Source organism: Urocitellus parryii, chromosome 3 (assembly GCF_045843805.1).
Source record: "Urocitellus parryii isolate mUroPar1 chromosome 3, mUroPar1.hap1, whole genome shotgun sequence".
Classification (NCBI taxonomy): Eukaryota; Metazoa; Chordata; class Mammalia; order Rodentia; family Sciuridae; genus Urocitellus; species Urocitellus parryii.
Window position 1 is genome coordinate 46,597,673 of NC_135533.1, and position 13,141 is coordinate 46,610,813.

Below are 13,141 nucleotides of genomic sequence, written 5' to 3' on the forward strand. Positions count from 1 at the left end.
CACATGTGTTCCTGAATACACACTATAGATAGTTTCAAAATCTGCTATCACACTACTATAGTCAATTCCTGAAGCAATAGCAAGCTACATCATTACCTCTGCACATTTAGCCAAGTGTTCAGAGGCTGTGGGAATTCCTAAGAACTTGTAGTAGTGGCTGAAATACACTTGAAACCTAATTTTGTATGAAATAAGTATTCTTTCAACTTTGTAAAGCTGGAATACCATATTTTTGAGATGAGAACAGAACACTGGAGCACACACTATGCAGATACCTACATCAAACTGTTACGAAGAATACAAAGAATATTTCCACAACTTGGTTTTCTGTGCCTTACATCAGACTCTTAAAGGGTTCTAAAATTGGTGTCTTATAAGTTGAAAATATACTAATAACTGAAGGGTATCAATAGGTGGAAATCTTACAAATTTTCAGTATTGATGTTCTTGGAGGATACCAACAGTTGTCTTATCATTATTCCTTTGGGCATACAAGGTCATTCCACAAACACCTACTGTCTTCTTTTCCCACTCTGCAGGAACTGTGGTTATCATACTAAAGGCAAACTCCCTAACATCCAGGCGCTTGTAGTCTACTTACAAACACAAACGCCACCATAGAAACAAGCACATATAGGGTGGCATTTCCAGCTCTGAGGCAGCAGAAGCAGTATTATATTTCTTTTGTATACTCTTCAATCAAGCAATTAAAAATCTTCCCTTATGCACCCGTGCAAGAAGGCACAGGGTCGTTCTGTCCAGCAAGACCACTACAGTGTTGAAACTTCCCCCAGCAGCTGTGCACAGCAGGACAGTTTGATTGGGGTCTAGGGAAAGGGCAGTCGGACTGGTCACAATCAGGGCTGGAGATTATTTGTAGTTAAAGGCCCTGGAGGCAATGGGGTCTGGAACTACTTTAGCTATTTAGAAAATGGAAAGGGGGAGGAGAATCCAGTTTACCCCACCACTTTCTGATTGGGCCCACTTAGCATCTGCAGAGAGGACAACAATAAAATGAAAAATATTCCCAGGGGTGAAGCCCAAAGGTCAACCTCTGGCTGTGCGGGACAATGGGGGTCTGGCCTCCTCTTCTCTTCCAAAGGGATGAAGGAGTCTTAATGAAGAGACGTTTTCTCCGCCAAGATTCTAAACCCCAGCAGGTTCCACTAACTCCAGGGCAGCGAAACCACCGGCAGCAGACAGGGGGAGGGGCATCGGTATGTGAATCGCTACCCTGGGATCCAGACCTTGAGCCACAGCCGCGCCCCTCCGCCCCCCGCGCGCGACCGGGGTCCGCCGCACGCTCCCTCCGCGGTCCTGAGCCCCCGCCCCCGCCGGGCGCCGCGGCGCGCACTGCCGGCCCGAGCGCGCACCCGCACTCAGGAGCTGCTGCGCTCCGAGCGCTCAGACCTTGGCCGCAGCAGCCGGCGACGGAGGCAAACTCCCGCCCGCTAGCCCTCCCGGCGACATGCGCCTCGGCTAGCGGCTCGCTGGTCCCCCGCGCCACCACGCGTCTTTTTTTTTTTTTTCCCTCTCTCGATTCTCTTTCTTTTTCTCTCCCGCACACACGCACACACAGTCTCACACCAGTCTATACACTGGAGGATAAAAAAAAAAAACAAAAACCATTGCCTTCGTGCCCCCTCCCTCTCCACCCCCAGCAGCAGAGAAACGGCGCGCTGAGGGGCGCCGGACCGTCTGGAAATGCTAATCCTCAAGCGCTTCCTCGCTTGCATTCAGCTCCTCTGTGTTTGCCGCCTTGGTGAGTGATCAAGACCGAGGTGGGGATTCATCTCCGGGCCCGGTGGGACGCGGTTGGGGGGATTTCAGAGTATTCCCTACTAGCTGCCGCCGCCATCGAGAGCAAGCAGAGAACAGGGACCGTCACCTCGGATCCCGCGATGTTGGCGGTGGCAGGACGGATGTCAGCTGCGTGGGGTACGCGCCCTCTCCCCAGCTCCTGCCTCCCCACCTTCCCTTTGCCCACGGGGATGCGTGCTCAGGACCCTGGAAAAGAGGTTGCGTTGTTAGGGCCCCTGTCCCCGCCGCTCTCTTCCCTCTTTTGCAAAGTGTGGAAATCGCCTTTTAGATACACATAAGAAGACAAATAAGTGAGCAGGAATACAACTGCGCCCAGGGGGCTACGTACTGTGTGTTGCGTTTTGCCTTTCATTTTTATGCCACGGGTATTATGGACTTAAATGGAAGACACACGTGTCTGTCGTGCATTTCACACACACCTGAAATGTAGTACTAACAGAACAAGCACCGACCTGACTGTTCAGTGTTTTTTAGTACTTTCAATTTAGTCACATTCAAGTCTGGGCAGCCACTTTAAAAAAAAAAAAAAAAGTTTCAATCAAAATATCAGCCTTCTGCCCTGCTGCCAATGTCAAAGGAGAGCTGCAGGTTGATGGATTTGTTCATGGATTCGACTTTTTTTCCACTGCCTTCCACTGCCATTGCTTTCCGAAAAAGCCAGTTTGAATGTTTGCTTGGGAAGCAGAATTCGATTTTACTGTCATTTTGCAGAAGAATTGTAAGACTGGATTTTTGCATGTTATTAATGTTCCCCTCCCCTTCGTGAGGCTATTTAGACAAGATGGAATGTAACATATGGTTTGAAGGCATTAACCTGAAAATTGCAAAATGTGCCTTGGTTTGTGGGTACACATTTAACTCCTTTTAGTCAGATAATCCCACTTTTTAAATTTCAGATTGTTCATAATAAAGAAGATATTAAATCTGCATTTTCATCGAGTGAAAAAGTGCTGCTCTTGGCACAGTGGCCTTTACAAACAGAAATTATTTTCAAGTTCTACCTAATGAGAAATGCTTTGCAAGTATGATGATGACTGCCCAAACCCCACTATATTCACTGACATGATTTAAATTCCAAAAGCTTTATCAAAGTGCTCAGGGGTGATGTTATGCACACAGTTGACATATAAGATTTGCAGAGGATTCTTTGTTCCTGGTGATGCTAAAACCTTACAGTTGATTCTGGAGAGGGGAAGACGTTTTTTAAAACGTGCTGTGATCATTGAATACACACCTGTTGAATTTACATTTCTGCATTTCTGTTATGGATCTATTTTAACAAGAGAGCCAGATCCTCTTGAAACTTGAATTATTATTTAAATAAATCTCACAGTATTAAGGAAAGAAACTAGAACATTGCTTTGTACCTCACCAAAACAATAGGCTAAGAGTATATTGTGAATTTTTTAAAATTTGAGATAAAATTCACGTCAATTTATCTTTTTAAAGCATACAGTTCAGTGGTGTTTAATATATCCAGTTACACAACTACCATTAACATCTAATTCTAGAGCATTTTATCACTTCCAAAAGAAACACCATGCTCATTAGCCATCATTTTCTGTTGCTTCTGACTCGAGCTCTTGCCAATCACCAATCTACTTCCTGTCTCTATAGATTTTCCTACTAGACATTTCATATAAAAAGAATCATGCAAATGTGGCCTTTTATATCCTGCTTCATCCACTTAGCATAATGTTTTCAAGATCCATTCATGGTATAGCATTTATCAGTCCTTCATTCTTCTTTATGCCTGAGTAATATTCCATTAGGTGAATATACCATATTTGCAAAGTATTTTTTTTCTCAGAAAAGCATTATTGTAGAGTGTTTTAATCATATAGACTTTGGTTTATTAGACATTTATCTTAGATATTTGATGATATAAAATTTAAGGGTAAAGAATTCAATTCACTGTTTAAGATGTTCATCTCAAACTTATGTAATGACATTGAACATAAGCTTCTATTAGAACTCAAAATGTGTTTTCTTTTTCTTTCTTTCTTTCTTTCTTTCTTTCTTTCTTTCTTTCTTTTTTAGACTAGAAGATGACTACTTTTGTATTCTTCACCACTTTAACAATGTTAGTTTTTTTACACCGTTGCCGGCAGACCTAGAGGCACTGGCAATCTAGATGGGATGAATATCTTGATCTTGGGGTACAGTGTTTCAGAAATGAAGTACATTATCTACAAATACAGTATCCACTTCAATTATTTTTCCCTCAACACCTACTTTTGTGTTTTTATGTGTATTTATTCTTCATCTTCATTGTCCGTAGAGTCATCTAGCCTGGCACTTGTAATGGGTGCTCACTCAAAGTCTGAGGACTGTTAAGTGTTTGCTGGGCAGAGTGTTAGCTCTGATACCGTTTGAGCTTTAATCTGCCATTCTTATTATCCAGGAAGGAGCTGTAGGTGTTCCTTGTTGGCAATTAAGAATGCCTGAGTGGCCAAGACAGCCTCACTTTCTGTGTCCCAAGTGTCCTGATGGTTTGATCTGGGCAGGTCGTTGGCGTTGCTTCTTTCACACAACTCTCCAGGCAGACAAGTTATCGTTTGAGTGGATGACTGCAACAGATCTTTTCCTAACCCACTGAACAGGTGTATCTTATGGGAAAATCTGCAGTGGCTTTCCTGTAAGGAAGCTTAACTGTGAGTCATAGAGGAGAGCTAGGTGTTTTGACAGCTTTTAAGGAATCATTTCTTTCCATCAATGAGAACACAGTATCTTTGACTTACGTAACTTATAGTACAACAAGGTACATCAAATTGAGATTTTAAAGAATTGTTATTAAATGTGTAATGAATCAGATCCCAGTATTTTAGTCATGCCTTACTGCTGTGGGAGCCACACCAGATACAAATTGTCTCTAATACTTCTGCAAGATTTAATTCCTTCATTTAGCCTTGGTATAGAGTCAGTGGAATTCAACATACTGTGACTCTCAGCTTGGTCAATTTTCCTCCCAAACTACCCCAAATATAAAGTGAATTTTCTCACCATCTCCCCAATAACGAGTCCCATTTAATTGTTTTTGATTATGACAGCAGCAATTTTCTTTATTTCATTTCTTCCTCCTTTAAGTTTGCCAGGATGAATCATTTCATCGTTGAATTCACTTCTGTTCTCATATCTGCGCTAGAGCTTAGGAATCTCACTTAAAATTTTATGTTGTGGGAATTTTGCTTCTGGCAAAAACTTTTTTTTTTTTTTTTTTGCTTCTGCAAGTATGAGCTGCATTTCCCCCAATACCCTTACTCCAAAAAGATGAATTATGTTTAACCTGAGAGTTTTGCTTGGTGCCCCTTTGCCAGCTCCTCAGACCAGAGTGTGGAAACAGAGCCCTCTCAGTCAGATGAAGAAAATGGGCTTGTGCTTTATTTCCTGTGACCATCTACTCCAGTATTTTTCTGGTGCAGTCCTAGTACTGAACATTTTCTATCCATTTTGTCATCCATCCTCCCCAAAGAGTACTTTGTGACAGGTGTTTTGAACTTGAGGAAACAGGCACAGAGAAGTGAAATGACTTACTTAACATCACACAGCCTGTGTCAATCTGAATATTCCTTCTGACCCCAGAACCTGAGGTGTTTTCTATTTTCACCTCCAGATCAGTTTTCTGTTAGGAATTAGAAACTTGCTTACATAGGAGGTGATGCTGCTTTTCTTCACAGCCTGGATTGCTTTATTATGGAGCCCCTATGTGACTTTTCCCATGTGAGCCCCATTTATTTATTTATTTTTCCTTTTTAAAAATTCAAGGCATAATTTCCCTTTTGTTCAGTGTATCAGCTGAAGGTCTTACAAATGCATGTGTTCTTGTAAGAACCCCCACAGTCCAGACAAGAACCAGTCCCATGGGTGCTACTTTACTCACCCGTGGCCTGTTTACTAAATGCTGACATCTGCCAAGCATCATGCAGCTAGGCACTAATAATTTATCGGTGCATGAACATACAGACTGCTGGTATTTGTGATGCCTGCAATCCAGCTAATCTGATTCAGTCCCCAAATTGAAGCTCTTCTTTAAATCTCACTTAAAATACTTTCTCAGTTCACAACTACTTGAGACTAACCATCTCTTCCAAATATCTCTCAATGTGTTAAAAGTGTTAACTCTCAAATATTTTTAAATGCTTCCCACTCCATCAAGAGTGCCACTGGTAAAAGAGCCAATTTAAATTTTATATATATATATATTTCGATTGTGCTTTAATTTTAAATGTCTTATTGGAAGTAATCCCTCAAAGGAACTTTAGGTTACAGAAGGAAACCAATTTCTGTCTCATAATCTTTCAGAGATATGTATAGTATGTCATAGTAGACATTAAGGGAAAAATTATTTTATTCTATTATACAATTCTTAAATGCTTCCCTTTTAAAACGATGCTGTCCAGTGTCATAGCCACTAGGTATGTGTGGCTGTTTAATTTAAAACCTACTAAAATAAAACCACACACTTCTTGTATCACCCCAGCCACACGTTCAGTACTCAGTAGGCCATGGAGCTATGGTGGGTGCTACAAGGAGCAGGGCTGATATAGAGCATTTCCCTTGAACAGTGCTGTATGAGGACGACAGCAGCAGCAGCAGCAGCAGCAGCAGCAGCAGCAGCAGCAGCAGCAAGTGCTGGAGTTATAGCTCAGTTGGTAGAGTGCTTGCCTTAAACAAAAAAGGCCCTGGGTTCAATCCCCAGGAAGAACAAAATGATAACAAAAAAGAGCAAAACAGTAACAACAACAAAAACTGACAAAGCAATGAAGGAGAGCACTCATGAGAAAACACAACTGGAAAAAAATTCTAAAGTCATTAAAATTATTTGAAACATTGTAGCAAGGTTATTTCTGGTTTATGTAGTCTCAGCCATAGAGACATTATGGTGGCCATTGATTAAGCAGCAATAGGTGAAGAAAGTTTAAGGGCCACTTGGTATCCTTTATAGGCTGTGGTTCAACAGTTGGTGGTTGGGAGTGAGTCATTTTCCAGATCACATTTTCCAAATTTGTTCTAGCACCCACTATATTGTTTTGCAATTCGTCTATATCTCCCCCTACCCCCTGACCAGCTCCATGAGGATGAAGACTGTATTTCATTCTTAGCTTTTTGGACCTAGAACCCGAGTAGGTGCTTAATAAATTCTTAAGGCATAAAGTCTTAGAAAGATCGTACCATGAAGTTTCTTACACAGCATTAGCTTTTGGTTGTTGAGATTGACCAATTTCCATTTTTCTTTCTTTCTTTCTTTTGATATTGATCCCAATTTAAGAGTTTGGTTAGCATTTACTTTGACCTGTTTCTAATAATGCCACCTGAGGCACCAGTACTTCACTTTCATTGATTCTCTCAGAAATACATATAAACCCTACCTGTGCATAAAAAAACAAAGCTTCCATGACTGATACTGCAGGTGTAGTGGCAGGAGTAATCTTGAGAGAGCATTGAACTCTAGATGAGTTGTCATCAGTGCTTCTTGGTTATGTCCCAGGGTGTGAGGGTATCAAGTCACTGTGTCCTCTTCTGTGCTGGAATAGTTTCGAGAATATGCTCAACAAAGACTCACTGAATTGCCAGCACTATTGAATATGAAGACATTGGAGTGGGAATTTGGACTACCTAGAAAACTTTATTGTTATCTTTTAAATCAAGTTCTTAGTGCTTTTTCAAATATAATGAAAACAAATAGCCAAGGGAGGAGAGGGAAATGAGAGTGAAGGGTGGTCAGTAATGAGAAATGAAACGTCTTGAACCAAACAAGACAGTATTGTCTGTCCAAGGCCATGTGATTGGATACGTCCTCTCTAGTCAAGATGGCCCAAGACAGTTCTGAAACCAGGCAAATGATGGAGAGTGTAGTTACATCATGTGGATGTAACTGCTGTTTTGGAGTTTGAATATTGTTTTATCTTAGGGATGATGGACAGCACCTACCTTAGCCCTGTACAGAGTGGATGTTCAGCATATATTTGAATGAGCTGAATTCAGTGGAATGGAGGCTGGGATGAGTTTGTCTCACAGGTGACAAAAGAAGGAGAAAGGAAAAATGCTCTTTTGTTAGGATCTTTGCTTGATTTTATTCTCATCAACCAATCTACCTTCCTTCCTTTTTATTTTTGTTGTTTTTCTGTTTCCTCTTCTTGTTTATCTTTACTTCCATTGAGCATAAATTTAAGATATTTAAATAGTCTCAGGTTTCCTCAGCATCTTGATAAAGAATTTGACAGAGAGGAGATGAATGCTATTTGCTATCATTATAATAAAAGTACTTTTAATACATTAGTATAATTTGGAGGGCTTTGTAGTTAACATAATTTTTAAAATATTGGTTAACAGATGTTTCTACTAAAAATTCCAATGGGTTAAAATAGGCTGGTTGTCTTTTTTTTTTCTTTCTTTCTTCCTTCTGATATTTGCCCACAGGTATTAAAGTAAACTCAATTATTCAGGGTCCTGGTTGTTGTGAAATTTTTGGTTTTATTTAATAAGTATGAGTCAATTTATATCCACATTATAAAGAGAAATTTTTTACAAGTTTTCTTGGAAATGTATTTCTTATATATTTAAGAAAAATAACTTATTAATTAATAAGGAAGAAGGATTTTTCTGTTAAAATTTTTCTGTTAAAATGACTAGGCTATAGGTTTCTTTCCATTCTTGGAGAGTCATTCTGTCCTTCTCTCTTCCTTCCTTTTTAGCACTTTCTCCATACTTTTCTACTCTTTTAGCTATCACCACCGCAACTGCTTATTTCTTGAATCCTAAAGTTCTAACGTATTTACCTAAAGATGGGTCTTGAACTGTACTTGCACTTTTCTCAGAACCGATTAACTCAGCACCAATGAAAATGGTGCTTTTTTTGACATGATGTCTTTTAAGAGATTGTGATCACAACTAGAGTCCTGAATACATGCTCAGAAAATGCTGAGCAGATAGAAGGAACTTCCTAGCTTTTCTCATGGCTTTCAATCATATTGTTATCTGATTATAAACTATTTCTATAATGAAATCTTTACCTATCTGCATCCTGACACATTTTCTTGAATAGTCTATCTAAGTGTGTCAGATGCCACACAGGTGTGGATATCATGAACGTGTGAGATGCTGCATCATGTTTGTTTCAGTTCACAAAAAGGATGATGGCCATCGACTTAGGTCAGGAGTTCGAAGTCCTGGCTGCATTTGGGCCTTATCTGGTGTTATGGACTAAGTGTGTGCTTCTTTTCAAAAATCCATCTATTGAACTCCTAACTGCCAATTTGGTGATTTTGTGGGGGTGAACAGGTCTTCAGGATGGAGCTGTCATGAATAAGATTAGTGCTTTTAAAAGAAGAAAAAAACAGAGCTCTGTCTTTCTACCTCGTAAGGACATGGGCACGAAGGAAGCCATCTGCAAACCAGGAGGAGGGCCCTCACCAAAAATCAAATCTGCCATCCTTTGGGTCTTGAACTTTCCAGCCTTTAGAACTGTGATAAACAAGTCCATTGTTCCAGCCAGCCAGTCTATGGTGTTTTGTTATAGCACCCTGAATTAACTAATGCCCTTGAGTAACTTCTAAAACATACCAATGCCCAGGCATCAAATCAAGATTTTTTTTTTTGATAATTTGTGGGTCCTGAGATTTTCTTAAAATTTCCCAAGTGGTTACAGTATACAACCGGGGTTTAAAACCACAAATCTAGGCCAACCTCATGATACTAAAAATCTTAGTTCATTTTTCTTAAGGTAGAGATATTGGCAAGTTTTATAACAAAGCCAGTGCCACAGGACAAAGGCCTTGGAAAACTTCCCATCCCTCTCTTCTCTTTATAAGGCAGTTTCAGTTTCTGAGTAACCCTAGAAGGAGGAGTATGGACTACAGTGGTTGACCTTATAGTCTTTGCAAGCCAGACTTCAGGAGGCCAGACAGTCTGGGAGCTGTTCCAGAGACTCAAGTGTATCAGCAGGTGGGAGGACAGGTGAAGCAGCCTTGGAGATGAGCTTTCAAGTGTCATTTATCAGGACACAGGCTCATCAATATCTTTCATTTTGTCAATAATACATATTCATGCTATTCCATTTTTTTTCATGCAAAATTTGTCAGAATTATTTCTTATTTCCTATAAGAAATTTCTACTTCCTATAGGAAATAGAATCAAAATTTATCTAATGTATTTTTTTTTCATTTAAGCAATTTTTTTCTGTGTTGTTTCTCAAATAAAAGTTTCATTATTTATCAAGTCTAGGCCATTTTTATTATTATATAGAGCTTTGAAAAGCACTAATAACTTGATTTCAAAGATAGCAATGAAGTTTTCTAGGTGGTCCAAATATTCACTCTCATATTTTCATATTCAATAGAGATGGTGTTAAGAGCAAAGTATTTCAGTGAATCTTTGTTGAACATTTCATGGTAACTATTCCCCAAGGGATTATTCCTCCACTGGTCTACTAAATCTTTACAAGATAGAAAAATCCACACATAAGTAGTTCTCAAAGAATTTGCAGGGTGTGAGAGTATGAGTTCTGTGGGCTTATATTTAGTCTTAAATTCACCTTTGGACAGATTTCTAGGAGGTGGTGAGTTGGGGCTTAGACCCTGCAAGGTAGATGGGAAAGGCCTCAGGGTCTTTATGGAACAAAGAACACCAGGGGCAAAAAGGACTGGATACAAGAAAGCATGGAATAAGAGTCAGAATGTGGTGCTTGGAGGGAGGGTACAATTAATTAGAAGGGTGTGTTGGAGCCACAGTCTTAAAGAATAGGTAAGGTTTCCAATGACTGATTGAAGAGTTTAGAATTTGACATTTCTTCATTACTCAGTGGAAAACACTTGAAGTGTTCTGAGCAGTGAAATGACTTTAGAGATGTCTTTATGTTAGGAGGAGGATGCAGGTATCCTAGGGCAGAGTGGATTGAATCAGAGGGAGAGAAAAGGAATCAGGGTGGTTGGCTGAAAGGCTGTTAGCTCATGGCACTCACAGTGGAAACTTGATAGATTATTTGGAGTATGATATGTCCTCTTTATATACTACCTTTATGTCCAAGCACTTTCAAATACACTATCTCACTTGATACAAATATAGTTGGTGTAATTGATGAGACCTGATACCATTCTCTGAAGAATGAGACTAGGCTGATCAGCAAGGAAGTGTCTTTCTTTGTCAGATGAAAACTGTAGCAGGGAACATGGAGTCCAAACACCCATGAAGGAAGAGTAGAGGCAGCAACTATGTACATTTCTATAGAAGCTGGTAATTTGGAGGAGAGAAGAGAAGAAGGAGAAGTACAGGTTGATGGTTTATTGTCTGCTTATTTCTTAAATGGTAGAATTCCAAATTTTTAAGAATTAAATAATTCCTCTAATTCACTCAGTATCTTGAGTAGCAATAAGAGGGAATGATGTTCCTCAAAATGATTTATTATAGTAAAAACCACAGTCACAACTAAACTAAAATACATTTTATTTTATGTTTTGTTTTGTTGGATTTGAACATATTATTAATATCAGGACAGGATTGTCATGTGCCCATCTCACAACTGTTTGTTTCATTCACCTTTAAAGCCCTGGGTTTGTACTTCCTATAATGAACACACGTGCTGTTGTGGCATTTCAGCCAGCAGTCTGCCAATACAGATCCTCTCTTAAATAACCATGTGTTCAGGTTGCTTAAAGCTGTCCTACATACCTCATGAACTACAATTTTTATAAATGACTTACAACTTGTATTTTATATAAAAAACAGTGCAATGGAAAATAATCCATATACTAGACTTATCAGATTTAAAAAATGACTTTAACAACTTTTTCTATTAATTTATGAAAAATACTATAATATTTTGTCAACTACTGTTTATCTCTTAAGATAGATATATTAAGGACACATGAAAAGTGAATTAATAAATCTAATGGTACAAAACAAAATAGCAACCTTTGAAGACAGAAATGTCAGCACATTTTCCTTACTTAATGAAAAAATATATTGTGTGATAAAGAGTTGGATGTAAGACCTTTGTCTAATTAAATGTATGGCTGACTGGGTTATTCTTTAGAAAGATTTGATTGCAGCGAAGTTTCATCTGATGGTTTTCAGAGTGGAGTAATGACATATAATGTTTAGGCATATAAATCCATTTATGTAAATATGTTATAAAAATTTATATATAAATAAGGATATATATATATATATATATATATATATATATATATATATATACATGTTCATGTGAATATGTATGATAAAAATGTATTTTTCCTGCAGCTTAAAACTGATATTGCTTTATAGGGAACATTAAAATATTAAATTCTTTGTAAAAATTATTAAGTTTAATTGCAGCACATTCCTGGAAATTTTGAGTCAGATGTTTCTGCCTTTTACATAAATAAGGGTCAGAAAGAATACCTGCTTCTTCCTATGACTTGAACAGAGTGTTGTCTCTGTCCAAAGGAGTTGGGTCCAGTTTAGGCCAATGAGACTCAGTTCAGCAGATGTTCATCGAGTAGCTACTGTGAGTGTAACATAGTATATAGACTTTAAGAAATACTTTTTGTTTTTGAGGAGTTAATGTGGTTACAGATATAAAATATGCCCTGGTGGAAGCATACCAGAATAGAGAATAACATAATGAATACTAGAGTGTTTGGATCCAATTTTAAGTCTGTGGAAAGTCAGAAAAAGGAGACTCAAAATAAAGACATGAATTCATTTTTAAAAAGCTCCTTTTGGCATATGAGTAGCACTTCTTCCTTTTGAACATGAACATTTGCTGTTTCATTTAATTGATACAGGCCTTTTTATATCCCTCCCACCTTGTGCTATATTAAAAAACAAAAACAAAACATAAGCCTACATTACTTATTTCAGATTATTTACTTAAGAAACTTGAATGCAGAATTTGATTCGGTTTTTCATCTGTGTTCTGAAATGCTTTTTAGTTCTCAATATCTCACCCTATTACATTTAAAATAATTGTACAACTAGAAAAACCTATAAGCAACACATGCATGTTAAAACACTCATGAATTTTCTGTTCAATGCCAACTGCTAGGAAAATGTCACATAATGCCTGCAATGAAGCCTGTCCCAACTTGAGGCTTAATTTTTGAAGGTGGCAGCTGCTATTTTGTGATAAAGGTAAATTTTGGTGATAAAATTTCAAAGACTGATTTAGTATGCACATGATTCTTGGCTACAATGAAGAATTATGAACATAGATGGCAATACTATCTGCAGGATAGATTCCTGTGAAGAAGAGTAAAGAGTGAAATCGTTTTTAATTAGCCAAGAGTGGCTAGGGCACATTGCCCTTAAGTCCTTTAACATACAGCACAGTCTGAGTACC

At 38.6% G+C, this 13,141-nt stretch overlaps 1 protein-coding gene across 1 annotated transcript in view; it reads left to right on the forward strand.

Moving 5' to 3' along the window:
- Positions 1 to 1,070: 1,070 nt before the first annotated feature.
- The window catches only part of Ptprz1 (protein tyrosine phosphatase receptor type Z1), a 170,562-nt gene continuing 158,491 nt past the window's right edge, over positions 1,071 to 13,141 (forward strand). The window contains exons 1-2 of the mRNA XM_077796426.1: positions 1,071 to 1,485; positions 1,768 to 1,938. Coding sequence (XP_077652552.1) covers positions 1,071 to 1,485; positions 1,768 to 1,938 — 586 coding nt within the window. The remainder of the gene's footprint in view (positions 1,486 to 1,767; positions 1,939 to 13,141) is intronic.